The 19873-nt window shown below is 45.0% G+C and overlaps 1 protein-coding gene across 1 annotated transcript in view; it reads left to right on the top strand.

Moving 5' to 3' along the window:
- The window catches only part of LOC144487720 (procollagen C-endopeptidase enhancer 2-like), a 37490-nt gene that overhangs the window by 13256 nt on the left and 4361 nt on the right, over positions 1-19873 (top strand). Inside the window, exons 3-7 of the mRNA XM_078205797.1 lie at positions 2280-2535; positions 7510-7634; positions 12491-12627; positions 14737-14885; positions 18716-18799. Of these exons, the coding sequence (XP_078061923.1) occupies positions 2280-2535; positions 7510-7634; positions 12491-12627; positions 14737-14885; positions 18716-18799 (751 nt within the window). The remainder of the gene's footprint in view (positions 1-2279; positions 2536-7509; positions 7635-12490; positions 12628-14736; positions 14886-18715; positions 18800-19873) is intronic.

A 19873-nucleotide genomic window follows, 5' to 3' on the forward strand; every position in this document is an offset into this window, starting at 1 on the left:
TTGAAAAGGTGGTGATGAGCTGCCTTCTTCAATCGCTGCAGTCCACGTGCTGTGAGTTGGCCCACAATGCCGTTAGGGAGGGAATTCCAAGATTTTGACCCAGTGACTGAGAAGGAACAGCGCTATATTTCCAAGTCAGGATGGTGAGTGGCTTGGAGGGGAACTTGCAAGTGGTGGTGTTCCCATTTATCTGCTGCCCTTGTCCTACGAGATTTAAGTGGTCGTGGGTTTGGAAGGTGCTGTCTAAGGATCTTTGGTGAATTGCTGCAATGCATTTTGTAGATAGTACACACTGCTGCTACTGAGCGTCGGTGGTGGAGGGAGTGGATGTTTGTGGATGTGGTGCCAATCAAGTGAACTGCTTTGTCCTGGATGGTGTCAAGCTTCTTGAGTGTTGTTGGAGCTGCACCCATCCAGGTAAGTGGGGAGTATTCCATCACACTCCTGACTTGTGCCTTGTAGATGGTGGACAGGCTTTGAGGAGTCAGGAGGTGAGTTACTCGCTGCAATATTCCTAGCCTCTGACCTGCTCTTGTAGCCACTGTGTTTATGTGGTGAGTCCAGTTGAGTTGCTGGTCAATCGTAACCCCAAGGACATTGACAATGGGGGATTCAATGATGGTAACACCATTAAATGTCAAAGGGCAGTGGTTAGAGTGTCTCTTATTGGTGATGGTCATTGCCTGGCATTTGTGTGGCGCGAATGTTATTTGCCACTTGTCAGTGAGTTAAAAGGGCCCAGGAATGTTAGGTGTAAAATGATCCTGGATTGCTTGATTAGAGCAGAGATCAGATTGAAGATGTTCATAACTGTGAAGGGTTTTGAGAAGGTAAATGGAAAACCTGTTTCCACACATTGGTGTAACAATAACTGGAGGGCAAAGTATAAGATCAGCATCACAAACAAAGTGGGTATGTGTGGTGAACCATAGATGGTTACCACTATGGGTACTTGTACATATGTTACTCTTGTTACTGTTGGGGTTAGGGTTGGGGTGTTCCACCTGTTATCATTGTTTATGTGGTACACTCCGTTTGGCTCCGCCTTCTTACAGGAGTATAAAGGTCACTGCTACTTCCTAGTAGCCCTTAGTCTGGGATAGTATTGTTAAGTAGTGTGCTCCAATCTTGTTGTGAATAAAAGCCTTTATTCCCGGGTCCGTCCTAGCCTCCCGTGTGAATCAATCGCGCATCAGTATGAGAACAGCAGGGTTGTTGGGATATAAGAAAGCCCAGGAGACAATGATGAAAGTAGAATTCGTAACAGCTTTTAAAAAGGAAGTAGATAAGAATCTAAAAAAGTAAAAAGCTGATGAAAAACAGCAAGGGGATAAATGGGTAACTATTTCAGAGAAGGACAGAAAATGCTGGAAAATCTCAGCAAGTTTGATAGCGTCTGTTGGCTCTATTCTCTCTCCACAGATGCTGTCAGACCTGCTGAGATTTCCCAGCATTTTCTGTTTTTGGTTCAGATTCCAGCATCTGGAGTATTTTGCTTTTATTTCAGAGAAGGCTTTTTCAATTCATTCTTTTATGGGTTGTGGGGGTCACTGGCAAGTCCAGGATTTGTTGCCCATCCCTAATTGCCCTTGAACTGACTTGTTTGCTAGGACAGTTCAGAGGGCAGTTAAGAGTCAACCACATTACTGTGGATCTGGAGTTACATATAGACCAGAGCAGGTAAGGACGGCAGATTTCCTTCCCTAAGGAACGTTAAGAAACTGGATGGATTTTTACAACAATCGATTCCAAATTTTAATGAATGAAATTTAAATTCCACCAGCTGGCGTGGTGGGATCTGAACCTGTGCCCCTAGAGCATTGGCCTGGGCCTCTGGATTATTAGTCCATTGACATACCATGACACTATTCTCTCTCCAAAGGTAAAATAGTACAAACATTTGCCTACTATGCTGTAGAATTATATTATTCTTTTTTGGTTCGGTTTAATAGGAATCTGAATATTGAGAATCTCCCAGGTTTAATAAGCAGAATTTTCATATGTGAGCTTAGCTCACTGTATATGCAGTTTCGTGCACTGGCACTTTAAGGGTGGAATTTTCCCATCCTGCTCGCCACGGAAATCGTAGCGGGTGGGACAGGACCATGCAAACTTCCATTGACCTTGGGTGGGATTTTCCGGTCTTGGGCCGAGTGTGGCTGGAAAATCACACCCTAAGTGTGCCCCAGTGAGGCAGGTTAGTTGTCCTTTTGAACTTCTTATGGTATGTGAGTGGCAGCCATCAGTGATTAATTAGTTTTTAATGTTGTCATCTGCAGGTCCCAAAAGGCCGGGTGGTGGCTCTCAATTTTCGCTTCCTCGATTTGGAACGTGACACTCTGTGCAGATACGATTACATCGATGTTTATAACGGACACGTCAACGGACAACGGTTGGGAAGGTTTTGTGGTACTTCAAAGCCTGGGGCCATCATCTCAACTGGCAACAAGATGATGGTACAGATGGTAACCGATGCCAACACAGCAGGAAATGGTTTCGTTGCTATGTATACTGCAACTCGGCCAAACCAGAGAAGTAATGCTATTTGATTCCCACTGACAGAATAAGCACTATAAATTTATGGTTAAAGTAGAAATGTCAGTACGAAACATAAATTGTGTCAGTGGTGGCACTCTCGCCTCTGAGTCAAAGGTTGTGGCTTCAAGCCCAGCCCTCGAGATTTAAGCGCTCAGTCTCAGCGAACACTTCAGTGCACTCCTTTCAGGTGAAATGTGAAACCTTGGAAGTAAAAGAAATCGCATGGCACTGTTTAAAGAATAGCAGCAGAGTTGGTCCCAGCCAAAATTTATCATTTAACCAAGTCACTCAATTCTCATTGCTGTTTGTGTGTGCAGATTGTTTACATTTCATTACATTGAAACAGCGACTGGGCTTCAGAGGTACTTTGCTGTCTCTGAAAGTATATTCCATGGCATTATAAATCTTCTGTTTTACACAACTATATATACAGGCCAAACGCGCTCTATATATGGGCCAGATGTGGGCAATTGGGACTAGCTTAGTGGTTTAAAAAAAAGGGTGGCATGGACAAGTTGGGCCGAAGGGCCTGTTTCCATGCTGTAAACCTCTATGACTATATGACTCTAAATGCATAAAGTCACAATTACTCTCTTTTAACCTTACTATAGAGCTTATATAACTCTGTATATTTCAGTTTTATTTTCCCAATGTCACTGCTAGCTACTAGTAGAATTTTGTTAATGAGCTATCCAATGTGTATTCTTTTACTTTGACACTGATGGCAGTCACCATACTGTGCGACACAAAACTGTTCATAAACAAATTGATTGTGGTAACATCCCTGCTTCCACATGTGGTAAGTTTTCTCTAATGTTTCACTTACGTTGCTGTTCTTGGTGAGACGTGACAAGGAATGTTGGCAAAATATTCAGCCATGGGGAAAGGATGGGGGTGGAAGTCGCAGATGAGCCAAATCTTATCCTTGCTCAGTGACCACGCCTGTACACTTCCAGCAAAAGGCACCGGATAATCATCAGGAGGAAGAAGCCTGATCCATTTCCTTCTGAGGGCCCCAAGAACATTGGTCAGAATTTGACCACCCCATCCGCCATGGGAATCAGAGCAGGCGTGGGGCGGACAATGGAAAGGTCCGTTGACCTCAGGCAGGATTTTACAGTTTTGGGATGAGTAAGGCCGTAAAATCCCGCCCATTGAGTCCAATTGTAGCGCCCTTACTGAAGTTTCAGCTGAAATGGGTATATCCATGGACTGGACATTGTAACATTAACATTTCTGATCTGTATTACTCAAACATTCTCCTCAGTAATCCTGCTTTCAGTAAGCAAAAGAGCAAGCAAAAGTTGTACGAATTTGCCATGTCAGGAGAATACTGAACATGAAGGCAGCAAATAACCTATTTTACAGACTCACTAATGATAGTCACCATAATGTTCATATTTCATGCAGGTAACATCAACATCATGAATCCATTCTGAATTGTGATGTGTCTATCTTAAGGACTTTGTCAATATGAGCACCTAGAAAAATGTGATGGGGCGACATAGTGGCACAGTGGTTAGCACTGCTGCCTCACAACGCCAGGGACTCGGGTTCGATTCCTGGCTTGGGTCACTGTCTGTGTGGAGTTTGCACATTCTCCCCGTGTCTGCGTGGGTTTCCTCCGGGTACTCCGATTTCCTCCCACAGTCCAAAGATGTGCGGGTTAGGTGGATTGGCCATGCTAAATTGCCCCTTAGTGTCGGGGGGACTAGCTAAGATAAATGCATGGGGTTGTAGGGATAAGGTCCTGGGTGGGATTGTGGTCGGTGCAGACTCGATGGGCCGAATGGCCTCCTTCTGCACTGTAGGGATTCCATGAAATGTTAGGACTGTGTCAGCTATGATTGTTCACATGAAATTTCTTTATCCATTCTTCCAACAAAGATGTTAACCCAATTAAGCGGTGATATTCTCCTGAAAACTCGTACACAACCAATGACCACTTACGTAAGGTAAAGGGGAACCAGTAGATGTACTATTTCTTTCCAAAAGGGTAAGGGCACAAGATAAAAACTCACTGTGTTGGGGGTAATAAGGTGGCATGGATAGAGAGGATTAGCTAACTGGCTGAAAACAGTATTTTCCACCCATGTTTTGCCGCGGCAAAGGCAGTCTGCCATTGGCCAGCGGCGGGATCTTCCAGTCCCTCCGCTGTCAACAGGGTTTCCCATTGTTCACACCCTCTGCCGCCGGTGAACCCGCACCGGTGGGTTGCCATCAGCAGGACCTGAAGATCCCACCGACGGGAAAGGCCCGAAAATCCCACCCTGGATAAATGGGTGATTTTCAGGTTGGTGAGCTGTAACTAGTGGGGTGCCACCGGAATGGGGGGGCGGGGCCTGAACTATTCACAAGACCTATTAATGACTTGGATGGAGGGAGCGTATTGCGGCCTAATTTTCTGACGATACAAAGATAGGTGGGAAAGCAAGCTGTGAGGAGAACACAAACAGCATGGAAAGGGATATCAATGGGTTAAGTGAGTGAGAAAAAATTTGGCAGATGGAGTATAATGTAGGAAAATGTGAGGTTGTTCACTTTGGCAGGAAGAATAGAAAAGCAAAATATTATTTAAATAGAGACAGAGGGTGGGATTTCACGGTAGGAGCGCGGCTGTTAAATGCTCACGTTGTAGTTTCAAAGAAATGTCAAAGTAAATGAACACTTAGTGAAGGATAGTTCACTTTTTAAAATCTGCCGGTGAATATCGGTAAGGGTTTTCTGTGTGTTATTGCCTCCCATGTGCTATAGTGAAAAAAATACTAAAACATACTGTAATAAGTCCTCAGAGGCAGAAGTCCCTTCACCAACATCCCTTTATTTACAAGTCTGGCAACAGCATACAGAGTGCTTTTAGTTAGCTGTCTACACTAGGAGTAAGAAGTCTCACAACACCAGGTTAAAGTCCAACAGGTTTATTTGGTAGCAAATACCATTAGCTTTCGGAGCACTGCTCCTTCGTCAGATGGAGTGAAAATGTGCTCTCAAACAGTGCAAACAGACAAAATCAAGTTGCAGAACACTGATTAGAATGCGGATCCTACAGCCAGCCAGGTCTTAAAGGTACAGACAATGTGGGTGGAGGGAACATTAAACACAGGTTAAAGAGATGTGTATTGTCTCCAGACAGAACAGATTGTGAGATTCTGCAAGCCCAGGAGGCAAGCTGTGAGGGTTACTGATAATGTGACATAAATCCAACATCCCGGTTTAGGCCGTCCTCATGTGTGCGGAACTTGGCTATCAGTTTCTGCTCAGCGACTCTGCGTTGTCGTGTGTCGTGAAGGCCGCCTTGGAGAACGCTTACCTGAAGATCCAAGGCTGAATGCCCGTGACTGCTGAAGTGCTCCCCCACAGGAAGAGAACAGTCTTGCCTGGTGATTGTCGAGCGGTGTTCATTCATCCGTTGTCGTAGCGTCTGCATGGTTTCCCCAATGTACCATGCCTCGGGACATCCTTTCCTGCAGCGTATCAGGTAGACAATGTTGGCCGAGTTGCAAGAGTAGGTACCGTGTACCTGGTAGATGGTGTTCTCATGTGAGATGATGGCATCCGTGTCGATGATCCGACACGTCTTGCAGAGGTTGCTGTGGCAGGGTTGTGTGGCGTCGTGGTCACTGTTCTCCTGAAGGCTGGGTAGTTTGCTGCGGACAATGGTCTGTTTGAGGTTGTGCGGTTGTTTGAAGGCAAGAAGTCGGGGTGTGGGGATGGCCTTGGCGAGATGTTCGTCTTCATCAATGACATCAATCACCAGGCAAGACTGTTCTCTTCCTGTGGGGGAGCACTTCAGCAGTCACGGGCATTCAGCCTTGGATCTTCAGGTAAGCGTTCTCCAAGGCGGCCTTCACGACACACGACAGCGCAGAGTCGCTGAGCAGAAACTAATAGCCAAGTTCCGCACACATGAGGACGGCCTAAACCGGGATGTTGGATTTATGTCACATTACCAGTAACCCCCACAGCTTGTCTCCTGGGCTTGCAGAATCTCACTAGCTGTTCTGTCTGGAGACAGTACACATCTCTTTAACCTGTGTTTAATGTTCCCTCCACTCACATTGTCTGTACCTTTAAGACCTGGCTGGCTGTAGGATTCGGATTCTAATCAGTATTCTGCAACTTGATTTTGTCTGTTTGCACTGTTTGAGAGCACATTTCCACTCCATCTGACGAAGGAGCAGTGCTCCGAAAGCTTATGGTATTTGCTACCAAATAAACCTGTTGAACTTTAACCTGGTGTTGTGAGACGTCTTACTGTGTTCACCGCAGTCCAACGCCGGCATCTACACTAGGAGTGCCAGAGGAACTGACACTCCAGTTAAGTACGAAGCAAGAGGCTCCCTGATTGGCCCATCAATTTGGCCCTTAATCAGGGACACCTTTTTGTGGGCCTTTAATCAGGGAGTTCATATTCTGCCAGGCCCACCTCAATTCCTGATTAAAGTCATACTGGCTCTATAAACGCTGTATGGAGAAGACAATTTGTTGGGAATAATAGCGCTAAAACCTCTGTACTAAATGGAAGATTTCTGTGGCTGAAGATTTTGACAAGAATCTAATACCTCGTTTATATTGGGGATTGCTGCTGAGAACAAGTCGGTGACACCAGCGAATAGTCTCCACTGTAAAAGCTGCCCTGTCGATGCTTCCAGTCAGTCTCAACAGGCATCGGATGACTAAAATAAACATGCACATGTTAGCTTGAGCTCATTTTTAAGTAGTTAGTGTTTTGATGGTGGCTGGGACAAGTCTCGTCCAATAGAAACCACCTTATTTGGCGGTGCAGAGTGTCCATCAGCAGAAAGCACCTAATATGAAAGGAATTGACTTGAGATTGCTGAAGGATGAAGTGTTAGCATAATGATTTTGCCACATCCTAAAAAGCTATGCAATGCGAGCATGATTAGATTTGAGTTTGAATGCTCATTGCTGAATGGGTAATTGTAACATTTTTATCCCAATCACTTACAGATGATCAGTTTTGTGGCGGTCGTTTGGAAAAATCACCCGGCTCCTTTAACACACCCAACTGGCCAGACCATGACTACCCAGCTGGAGTTTCCTGCTCATGGCACATAGTGGCACCCAAACATCAGGTAATGGTTACTGAAATATCTAAAGATATCTTATCTCACGAACTCACAGCAATAGCATGGCTCTTTCCACAAGGTCTCAGTTGCCTTGAATTTGAAAGATACAGGTCATTGGACTGAGCCGAGTCCTTAAGCAGACTCGCCTGACATCACGGTGGCACAGTGGTTAACACTGCTGCCTCACAGCGCCAGAGACCCGGATTTGATTCCCGGCTTGGGTCACTGTCTGTGTGGAGTTTGCACGTTCTCCCCGTGTCTGCGTGGGTTTCCTCCGGTTGCTCCGGTTTCCTCCCACGTTCTGAAAGACTTGCTGGTTAGATGAATTGACCTGAACAGGCGTCGGAGTGTAGCGAATAGGGAAATTTCACAGTAACTTCATTGCAGTGTTAATGTAAGCTTTACTTGTGACTAATAATAAATAAACTTTGAACTGCATTGCATGGATGTGCGAGGGAATAGCCGGATCAGAGCCCAGGCGATGCAGGAGGTCAGACACTTAACATTTCCCCCCCCTCAGGATCTGGATTTAAATCCAGCCGACACTGACTGAATGAAAATCTGTCCTGTGCTTGACCCGTCATGGTGCTACACAAGAGGGCTTTGGCCAATTTCATTCCAGTTCCTATTGTGCTCAGGCCCACTGCATGATACTACCCCTAATTTGCCACGGTATACATCTCCTTTAGAGAGGCCACAGGACGGCTGGTGCAGGTAAGATAAAAACATCACATTTGTGCAGTAAGAGGTGCTGCTCGGGTGGTGGGAATGAGGCAGGTTTTGGGGGCAGAGTAACGGAAGTTTTATCCTGCACCTGACTTTGCTATCCCTGTGCTGGTGTGCTGGGTGCCTGATGTGGGAAGCACTTTGCCTCCGAACACTACCTTGATTAGTCCAAAAATAGAGGGAAAAAATGAGAGTTTAAGCAGGGTTTCATTGTAGCCTTAAGGCTAGAATTTCTTCATTGATTTCATATATGTTTTCAGGGAGTTTTGGGATGAGCGCTGTCACCTGTATAAGCATTCCTATCCTTAAAAGTCAGTTTAGCGATTCCCTGCCAGAAGTGATGGAGTGGCAAACAGCTCTATAAATGATCAAAGCAGAAGAGAATGCTAAGGGCTGAACAAGGTACTAGCAAAATTTCTGAACCTTTCCTGTCACTGCTTCTCGTTTACTCCTTCTGGTTGCTGCTTCTCTGTGTTGATTGTTGCCTTTTATCCAGGAGCTTTCCTTTATGCTCCTCACCTATTCCACGCAGAGGACTGTGGACATTTCCTTTGGGAATGCCCCTTACCCTATGTTGCCTGGATGAAGATGAATAAAAAATGAGGAACGGGGGAAATAAATCTTCTAAAGAGCACGTGGCAACCATTCATTGGGACCCTAACGACCAAAGACATAGTCCGAGCTATTCTATTTCCATTCTGATCAGTAAGGAATCGAGGGCAGGAAAGTGGACATGAGGAATGTCCAAACAGTCATGATCCTATTGAATGGCGGAGCAGGCTCGAGGGGCCAAATGGCCTACTCGTGTTCCTATTTCTAATGGTCTTGTGTTGACTGAAGTTTTCAGGATATTAAGGCAAACCGATATGGTAGATTGGAGAAACTATTTCTGCTGGTTGGGAAGTTTAGGACTATGGGGAAAAGTGATAATAAAAATAGAGCCAAGCCTCTGAGCAGTGAAATTAAATAAACACTTCTTCAAGTAAGAGTGGTAGAAGTTTGGAAATCTTTTTCACAAACGGATGCCAGATAAATGGTTAATTTTTATATAGAGATTGTTAGGTATTTGCTAGCCAAAGCTATGAGGTATATGAGGCAAAGGCTGGGGGCTAGAGTTAGGTCACTGATCATCCATGATCTCATTGAAAGGCTATGTTCTAATACCCAAAGATGTGGCTTGATGCTGGAGTAATACTTGAAGAAGATGTACTTTGATTGGGACATTTTTGACTATGTCATAGGCGAGAGCCACTATTTCCCCATTATCTTTATAATTTCATAGCATCCCTACAGTGAAGAAGGAGGCCATTTGGCCCATCAAGCCTGCATCAATAACAATCCCGCCAAGGCCCTATCCCCGTAACCCACATATTTACCTTGCTAATCCCCCTGACACTAAGGGGCAATTTAGCATGGCCAGTCAAACTAACTTGCGCATCTTTGGAGTGTGGGAGGAAATCGAAGTATGTGGAGGAAACTCACGTAGACATGGAGAGAATGTGCAAACTCCACACAGACAGTGACCCAAGGCCATAATTGAACCTGGGTCCCTGGCGCTGTGAGGCAGCATTGCTAACCACTGTGCCACCACCTGGTCATTTCAGGCCATATCTAAAGACATTGGCAATCTTTTTTTGGTAAGAAGTCTCACAACACCAGGCTAAAGTCCAACAGCTTTATTTTGTAGCACTAGCTTTAGCACTAGCACTCACCTGTTGGACTTTAACCTGGTGTTTTGAGACTTCCTACTGTGCTTACCCCAGTCCAATGCTGGCATCTCCACATCATGGCAACCTTTTTTTACACGGTGAGGTGTTATCATCTGGAATGCATTGCTGAAAGGGTGGTGGGAGCAGATCAAATAGTAACTCTCAATAAGGAATTGGATACACATTTGAAAAGGATAAAAAACGCAAGGCTATGGAGAAAGACCTGGGGTGTGGGACTAATTGGAAAACCCTCTCAAAGAGCTAACACGAGCATGATAGGTTGAATGGTCTCCTTCAGCATTATATGAATCTATGGTTAACCAATCTGTTGTACACAGATTTATCAGGAAAATGATGAATGAATTGTTTGCTGTGCCTAGTGTTTTGATTTTGCTAAGATCGTTTCTTTTTTGGAAAAAAAAGTGTAATCCCAGTTATTTGCTGAAAGAATGAAACCAAAAGATTTCACAGTTTAAAACAAAAGATATTTATTCTATACAACAGTCAACAAAGCAAACATGAATTAACAGGCAAATCGCAGTTGATTATAAACTATAAATCACACATTAAATGGCGGATACAACTAAGACAGGTCCTACTCAGCATACATGTCATCAATCTCAATGCATAAGGTCCTTCAAAACTCTGTCCAAAATTCCTCATGAAAAATTCCAGCTCCCCTGCTTCTAGGATTTATCCTAATCCTCAGCCAACACCAGTACACAACCAACCTGACTTCCACGGTCTTCACCAAAAATGGCTCAAGTCTGCAGAACCTTCTCAATTCTGCTCAGGATCTGAATGATGTACATCCACCAAAGTTATCTTCAAGTAACAAAAACAGCCACAGCGACTGCATATTTGCCAATTTCCCATTTCTCGATCAGCCTGCCTGTACTGCACTATTGGGATCATCATTTGACCCTGTATCCTTATTAGGGTTTCAACTAGCTTCAGTTTCTCCAGAAGGTTTGGTTTCTAACCTCAATTTCAATCTTATGTTGGGATTCTCTGATGTCACCCGCGGCTCCGATCCTGCTGCTATGATTGGATATTTGGATATTTTCTGTTCTCGCTGACCACAGTGGCAGGGCCTATGAGATCAGATAATTCCAGCCTTAGTTTCTTTAGCAACTGGAAGAGTTTCTTATCTCAGTTTTCCTTTTCAGTTTCCCTTTTCAATTAGGGTCTGTCTCAAGAAAATACAAACTTTGAAACCATAGATCCCATCGCACAAATCATTAGATCAGCTTCCCCGTGAACTTTCAACACTGCTACAATGGTCTCTAGTGTTCTACAGAGAGGAAGCATTCCAAAATTATAAAGACTTGTTGATTGCCCCAGTGTGAGCATGCACACTTCTTTCATCAATCCCATTCGCTTTTACAAGAACTTTTACAAGTCGTGCAACGGGGTTCCCGTTGACGGTAACCCTCAACGGGCGAGGGGGTTACCATCAGCAGGGCCACAAGATCCTGCAGCTTTTGAGTAAGCATTAATGGGCAGGATTTTCCGGATGTTAATGCTTACTCAAAAGCAAAATACTGCGGATGCTGGACATCTGAAATAAATACAGAAAATGCTGGAGCAGGTCAGGCGGCATCTGTGGAGAGAAACCGAGTTAACATGGTGACAATTCATCAGATCTTAATGCATGCATTCCTGGAAGCTGCTACCTAAACTTACTGCAGTCTGAGCAGGAAAACGATAACCTGGTTCTCTCAGTTCTGCAGTGGCCTAAACAATGGCACTTAAGGGAACACCAGAGGCTACAAAGATTGAGTAAGTTTCAAACCATTTCTAAAACTGACTTTGATGCAGAGTCAGAAAGATTTTGCTCTCGTCCATTTATCGTTGCACATCAATTTTGTTTGTTGACTGAATGACACGCTGTCAGTTGATGAGTAATGGGAATTTGCATATCAATGACTTTCTTGCACTCTGTTTAAAAAGTTAAAGTTTATTTATTAGTTACAAATAGGCTGACATTAACACTGCAATGAAGTTACTGTGAAAATCCCCTGGTCGCCACACTCCGGCACCTGCTCGGGTACATTGAGGGGGAATTCAGCAAGGCCAATGCACCCTTGTTCTTTACTTACCTGGATAGTCACATGAGCAGCCTGGGAATGGAGGGATACAAACAATTGGTCTAGTTGGACCAAGGAGCGGCACAGGCTTGGAGGGCCGAAGGGCCTGTTTCCTGTGCTGTACTGTTCCTTGTTCTTTGTTCTTTGTTCTAACCAGGTTAAGATTAGGGTTAATAATGCAGAGTCTGACTCGATAATGAATGGGATAACACGGCAAGTTCAAGCTCAGTGAGCTTTGAAGATCTTTGCAAAAAAATACAGACGCTGCAGTTAAGCTCTGGGTAAAGCAAATGCCTGCATTCATCATTTGATGTTCATTACTTTCCACCTTCAACAGATAATTGAGTTAAAATTTGAGAAGTTTGATGTTGAAAGGGACAACTACTGCCGATACGATTACGTTTCTGTGTTTAATGGTGGTGAACATGATGAAGCAAAACGGATTGGAAAATACTGCGGCGACAGCCCGCCTGAGTAAGTGACATTGTTACAATTTCTTTTGTCCGTGTTTTTCTGCTTCCTTCTCTTCTAGTCATAGAATTGTAGAGTGGTTCCTGCACAGAACGGGGACCTTTGGCTCATTAAGTCTGTACCGGTCCTCCCCAAGAGCAATTCAGCGACTCCCACTTGCCCAGTCCTTTCCCATGCCGCTGCAAATGTTTTATCTTTTGGTGCTTATCCAAATACCTTTAAAATATGCTTCCATCACCCTCTCACATAGTGCATTCCAGGCCCACGCTGCTTACAAAAATATTTTCCCACATTGCCTTTAGTTCTTTAGGCATTCACGTTAAATCTGGGTCCTCCGGTTTTTGACCCCTCCACCCAAGGGAACGGTTTCTTCCCATCTACTTTCTCTCGACTCTCATGATTTTGATCATTGCTATCAAATCTCCTCTCAACCTTCACTCAAACAGTCCCGGTTTCTCCAATTTACCCTCGTAACCAAAGTCCCTGAAACCATTCATGTAAATCTTTGCCACATGCTGCCTAAAAGTCTTCACATTCTTTCTACATTGCGAATTGGACACTATATGCCAGTTGAGGAAGAACCGGTGTTTTATACAGGTTTATCATAACACTTCAGAAATCATTTCAATGGTGCTCACTGCTGTGCCTTTCTCCAAATGGCACATTTCCTAATGGCCGTACATTGAGTGGAACTGAGGCTTTAGAAGGTTCTGGTTAGACCACATTTGGAATATTGTGAGCAATTTTGGGCTCCTTACCCAAGGAAGGATATGTTGGCCTTGGAGTGGGTCCAGAGGAGGTTCACAAGGATGATCCTGGGAATGAAAGGCTTAACGCTTGAGGAGAGTTTGAGGACTCTGGTGGTTGGAGTGGAGGTGGGATTGGAGCAGGGGGTTTGAGCGGTTGCAGGAGGGGTCAGAGCAGGGAGATCCGGCCAGGAGTGGAAGCGAGGGTGCTGTTGTGGTGGCTTTCTTGGAGGGAGAATCATGTGTGTGGGAGGCTGTCGCCTGTAAGGCTGCATCTGGGTGTTTAAATAGTTACTCTGTAGTTAGAAGTGATTCTTTTACCTTCTAACTCTTTCAGAGTAACTATCAGGGTAAAACTTGCAGAACCATCCAAAGTTAGTGATTTAAATCGTCGGATGGGTCCCAGCCTAATGCAATTGTTCAGGGGAAGTGAGCACTTCATAGAAATCGTAGAAACCCTATGGCCTATCAAGTCTGCACCGACAACAATCCCACCTGGCCCTATCCCCGTAACCCCACATATTTACCCCGCTAATGCCACTAACCTACCCGGGACACTAAGGGGAAATTTAGCATGGCTAATGCACCTAACCCGCAAATCTTTGGACTGTGGGAGGAAACTGGAGCACCCGGAGGAAACCCACGCAAACACGGGGAGAACGTGCAAACTCCAGACAGACAGTGACCCAAGCTGGGAATTGAACCTAGGTCTCTGGAACTGTGAGGCAGCAGTGCTAACCACTGTGCTACCGTGCCACCCACTTCTGGACCATTGCCAGCGAAACACGTACGTGGGAACTTACTGGAGCAATTCCCCAGTACATCGCTGGGGTACTCCCCAAATGTGATGCTGGGAACCAGGAAGCGATGGGCGATTATCAGATTTAAAGTACCAACCAACCTGCTTAGAATGTGTTAGTCGTCCACCCACTTCCCTGCCTTCAGATAAAGCTGAAATGGAATCATGTTTAGGTCAGGAATCTGATTTTTAAGACTTTAACCTGAACCAGAAAGATTTGTTTTCTTGTGGGTTAGAATTCATAGAAAATCATAGAAACCCTACAGTACAGAAAGAGGCCATTCGGCCCATCGAGTCTGCACCGACCACAATCCCACGCAGGCCCTACTCCCATATCCCTACATATTTACCTACTAATCCCTCTAACCTATGCATCTCAGGACACTAAGGGAAATTTTTAGCATGGCCAATCAACCTAACCCGCACATCTTTGGACTCCTGTATTTTCTCCTGTATTTCTTGCCATATGCAGTTTATTTATTAGCTTGATAAATGTTGGTGCTTAACTCAGTGTCATTCATTGCCTGCTCAGTTAATTGTGTTTCTCTGTGTTTTGCTGTGGGGTAGGCCGGTTCTGTCCCAGGAAAATGAAATTGTCGTGCAGTTCCTGTCGGATCTCAGTGTCACAGCTGATGGGTTTTTGGCTCATTACAAATTCAGGTCGAAAAAATTTCTCAGCATGACCACTGCACCAGTCACAGCGCCAGCACCAACAAGTAAGTCCCACGAGGTTAAATATTGAGATGAGAAAGGGTGGAATTTTCCAATTTCTTTTTGATGTGTTGTCTCGGGTGAGAAAAGCGGAGGGCAGCCTTCTGGCCTCCTTGCTGGGTTTTCCTGTCGTGTTTTAAAAATAAATGGAAGGGGCGGGTCCCACAACGTCATGCTGGTGATGCGGGTTCTCCCATCCTGTCAGCAACTTAGGTTTTTGAAAGATCAGAGTGCCGTTTTTAAAAGTAAAAACACACCCTCCTCCCCCCACCCCCCATCCACAAAATTTCTTTCCCCCCCCCCCCCCCCACCCCCCCACCCCCATCAAGCAGTGCCAGGGTACTACAGGGCATGACCCACTCCGCCCTGGGGACTGTATTCACCTGTGAGCCTCTGGTGGATTCTTTCTGGCAGCTGTACATCATGGGGGCGCCTGTCGTGATTCCACGTCAACGTGACTGGAAAGTCTAATGTGGGCGGGACAACCTCACACATTCAATTAGATGTAGACATTGGGATCCCCGTTATGTCATTGTCTGGAGTCAATCAGAGAGTCATAGAGGTTTACAGCATGGAAACGGGCCCTTCGGCCCAACTTGTCCATGCCGCCCAGTTTTTACCACTAAACTAGTCCCAATTGCCCGCATTTGGCCCATATCCCTCAATACCCATTTTACCCATGTAACTGTCTAAACTTTTTAAAAGACAAAATTGTACCCACCTTTACTACTGCCTCTGGCATCTTGTTCCAGACACTCACCCCCTCTGTGTGAAAGAATTGCCCCTCTGGACACTTTTGTATCTCTCCCCTCTCTCCTTAAACCTATTCCCTCTAGTTTTAGACTCCCCTACCTTTGGGAAAAGATGTTGACTATCTAGCTGATCTATGCCCCTCATTATTTTATAGACCTCTATAAGATCACCCCGAAGCCTCCTACCCTCCAGGGAAAAAAGTTCCAGTCTATCCAGCCTCTCCTTATAACTCAAACCATCAAGTCCCGGTAGCATCCTAGTAAATCTTTTCTGCTAATTGACAATCAGTTTGTGGTAGCTTCAACCTCCATGACATGCACATCGGTAGCAGCCAACTATGTGGATCCTCTTCAATATCACTCTTGACTTCCCCATCTTCATCAAATGAGGCTTCTGCTCCTCTTCCTCTGCTCTTTTGTTGTTACTCCTCTGCACGACAATGTTCTGCAGTGCACAGTGTGCAATGACTACTTGATTTACCATTACTGGATCATACAGGAAAGCACCCCCACAATGATGGAGGCTGTAGAAGTGTATCTTCTGCAGACTAATGGTTTGCTCTGTGACATTCCTTGTTGTGCTGTGACTGGCACTGATCCTCTCTCTTCTGCCTCACAGCGAGGGCTTCCCATGAGTGTTACCACCATGTAGAAAGAGGGTGGCACTTGTCATCCAGGGTCCATTTGTGGCCTTGGCACAGATACTTGTGGCATCTGCAGCATCAAAGCACATGGACATCATGGCTGCTGCCGGGATCAGTGAGCACATAGCTGTATGGTTTGCTTCCTGTGGTCACAGATCAATTGCACATTGAGGGACTAGAATCCCTTGCTGTTAATAAATGTGGCCAACATGGTGCCTTGATGGCACCATGGGTGTAATCTGTTACACTTTGAATGTTCAGCAAGCCAAAAATGGCTGCAAATTCCATTGCCCTCCCTGCCTGCCTATCCTCATCTATCCAGAACCTTATGAATTCTCCAGCCCTCTTTTCTACTGCCTTTAACACCTCCTTGTTGGAGTGGTGGGAAGCTGCAGATTTCACCTGTGGACCCCTGGTAGGAACTTACTACGTAGAAGTGAAGAGCTGCAGTAACCTTTAGTGCCTCTGGCATAGGGTACTCACCGTATCCCCAAGGAAGCAGTTCACCTTGCATTGGAGTGCATAGCTCCCTGACAGTCTCTCTGGTGAGGTGTAGCCTCTTCACAGATATTCTCACCAAAGAACAATACAGCACAGGAACAGGCCCTTCGGCCCTCCAAGCCCGTGCCCCTCCCTGGTACAAACTAGACCATTCTTTTGTATCCCTCCATTCCCACTCCGTTCATATGGCTGTCTAGATAAGCCTTAAACGTTCCCAGTGTGTCCGCCTCCACCACCTTGCCTGGCAGCGCATTCCAGGCCCCCACCACCCTCTGTGTAAAATATGTCCTTCTGATATCTGTGTTAAACCTCCCTCCCTTCACCTTGAACCTATGACCCCTCGTGAACGTCACCACCGACCTGGGGAAAAGCTTCCCACCGTTCACCCTATCTATGCCTTTCATAATTTTATACACCAACATTGGTAGATATGCCATCCTGATCCTGTAAACTCCCAGATGCGCCGAGCGCCTGTGTCTGCCTCCGCCAGGCTGCCTGGCCTCTCGTAGTTATGCTTTCTCCTGTTGCAGTTGCTGGGCTGCCTGCACTGGCTTGTGTGCAGCACAGTGTTCCTATGTAGAGTTGATCCCCTCCAGTGCTCAGGGATGAAGGTGAATGATTCCCACTGTGCAATACTGCAGTCCAATGTTGTCTGTGCCATCATGCCATTGTAATGTAAAGGTTTCAGCACAGCAAGGGTTCACATGGGTTGGAGAATAGCACCACCCATGGGATAATGTATCGAGTCACACAGTAATAGACAGAGAACAGTCCTGAGAGAACACTCTAGAAGCAGCCTATGGCAGCAGCATCACACATGCCAGTAACCTGGGATCTGTAAATAGTTAAAAGACTAACGCACGGTCCACATTTAAACACACAAGTCTCAAGATCTCATCATTGAAACATCTAAAGAATCCATAATACAACAAATATTGATTCCCTTTCTTTCAAAGCAGCCTCTGAAGTGCCCTCCCTTTAGGGACTCAGGTATATAACGACACTTCCCGGTGAGTGGCCCCCTTGTCCTTAGGCTAAGCACTGTCCCGTTAAGTTTTAGACCCAATGTTTTAGGTTTAGTCACTTCCTACTTCGGACTTTGCTCCTTAGAGTGTCAAGATTATCAAGTGTGAACAGAGAGAAAAAAATCTCCAAAGAACAATGCAGCTCGCTGTGACGTGACCACAAGTCAAAAGAGCTCTCACAGTGTGGAGGGTAAGCCACTTAGAGTTGGTGGCATTCAATGGCTATCGAAGGATTGTGTCTAATGTCAGTATCATTTAATTGGGGAGGCTGCATTAAACCCAACAAATTATATTTACGTTGCATGCAAGTGGTCAATTATGAATATTTTATGAGGTTCCCACCGAAAGCGGGCAAACCTCTGGCTTGCATGCCCCCAACCCACCTTCCCTACCTTTCTGCCGATATAATTGGGAGCTGGTTTCCAGCCACTGGAGTTCTGATGTGTGGTGCCCTGTGCAATTATCCGAGTAAGAAGTTTAACAACACCAGGTTAAAGTCCAACAGTTTTATTTGGTAGCAAAAGCCACACAAGCTTTCGGAGCCCCAAGTCCCTTCATCGGGTGAGTGGGAATTCTGTTCACAAACAGAGCATATAAAGACACAAACTCAGTTTACATGAATAATGGTTGGAATGCAAATACTTACAGCTAATCAAGTCTTGTCTCCAGACAGGACTCTTTAGCCTGTCTTGATGCTCTCTCCACTCACATTGTTTGTATCTTAAAGACTTGATTAAACATGAGCTGAGTTTCTGGATTAATAGTCTAGCGATAATACCACTAGGCCATCGTCTCCCCATGTGGGAGGCTGAAAAATAAACAATCGTGATTCTAACAAGTATTGTTCGTAGCAATGTTTCTGGTTATCATTGCCTGTCTGTCTAAACACTGTACCCTGCACTCTATTTTTAAGCTGTGAAACCTACCATACCTCCTTGCCAGTTGAAGTGTAAGAAAACTGGGACCCTCCGGAGCAATTACTGTGCCAGTGACTTTGGTAAGAAAAACAGACTTTCCCTAATGTAAGAACATTCTGTCTGTGTATCTGTGAATGGAAAGGTTAGTGCTTTTTTGCTATATATCATCTCCAACTCAATCACTTCTAAGTTTCAATCCCAAGGGCTTCATTGAAATCCCTTCTTATGAAACAGGGGACCTATGTTTAAAAGGAAATAAATAAAAGGCACCAAATATAAAGTGAACTGTCATTATGTGAGATGTGTTTATTCCGTTACGGTTTTTGGCATGCTGTCACGTTGAGCTGTTCCCTCTGCACTATGGTACACTTGTCATATTGTGGTCACTTACCGTAGATTGCAGTATATAAGTTTTGACCAGGCATATAGGTTGAGTCAATTTTTTCGGCCCCAAAAATCATGTTTTTGCAAATATTCGGCATGTAAGTCAACCCCTCCCCTATTCAACCATGACGTGCTACACTTGATTTAGTAGTCCACCTCAATCTCTCACCCCACAAATGGATGTTTTGCATGTCTTATAACTGGGTGTATGGAATCGATCAGGTGATGTGGGCTGGCTGTGGGAGTTTAAGGTACAATCACAGAGAGCAGACCCTAATGTGGCGAATGACAAAGATGGCGACCACCCACACCCATGGTTTACTTTTATACTTGACGAATAAGTGGACCTCCATTTTTGGAGGCATGTATTGAGGCTTCACATGGTCTAATTGTACACTGACAATGATGGTAATAGCTAAAATACATCATGTGGTGTAATACTATACGAATACAGCCAGAAAGTTCCAGGTTGGTTTGTTCTGAATCAGCTGCTGTCAGCAACTTTTCTTTATTCTGTTGTTGGATATGGACATCGCTGGCAATGTCAGCATTTTGTTGTCCATTACAAGAGTTAATTATGTGCCCCCTGGCAGGCATGTTTCCAGCTGGGTGGTGTAGGTAATGACATTTAACAATGCGGATTTCTTAGAAAACGAGCTCCCAGATTAAGGGAGTAATGGCATGTCCATTCAGGGAACCTGCATGTGTACATAATGAGGAGTGTCAGGGTTACTACAGTTTGAAGATTATTTATTAGTGTCACACATAGG

Source organism: Mustelus asterias, chromosome 3 (assembly GCF_964213995.1).
Source record: "Mustelus asterias chromosome 3, sMusAst1.hap1.1, whole genome shotgun sequence".
Lineage (NCBI taxonomy): Eukaryota > Metazoa > Chordata > Chondrichthyes > Carcharhiniformes > Triakidae > Mustelus > Mustelus asterias.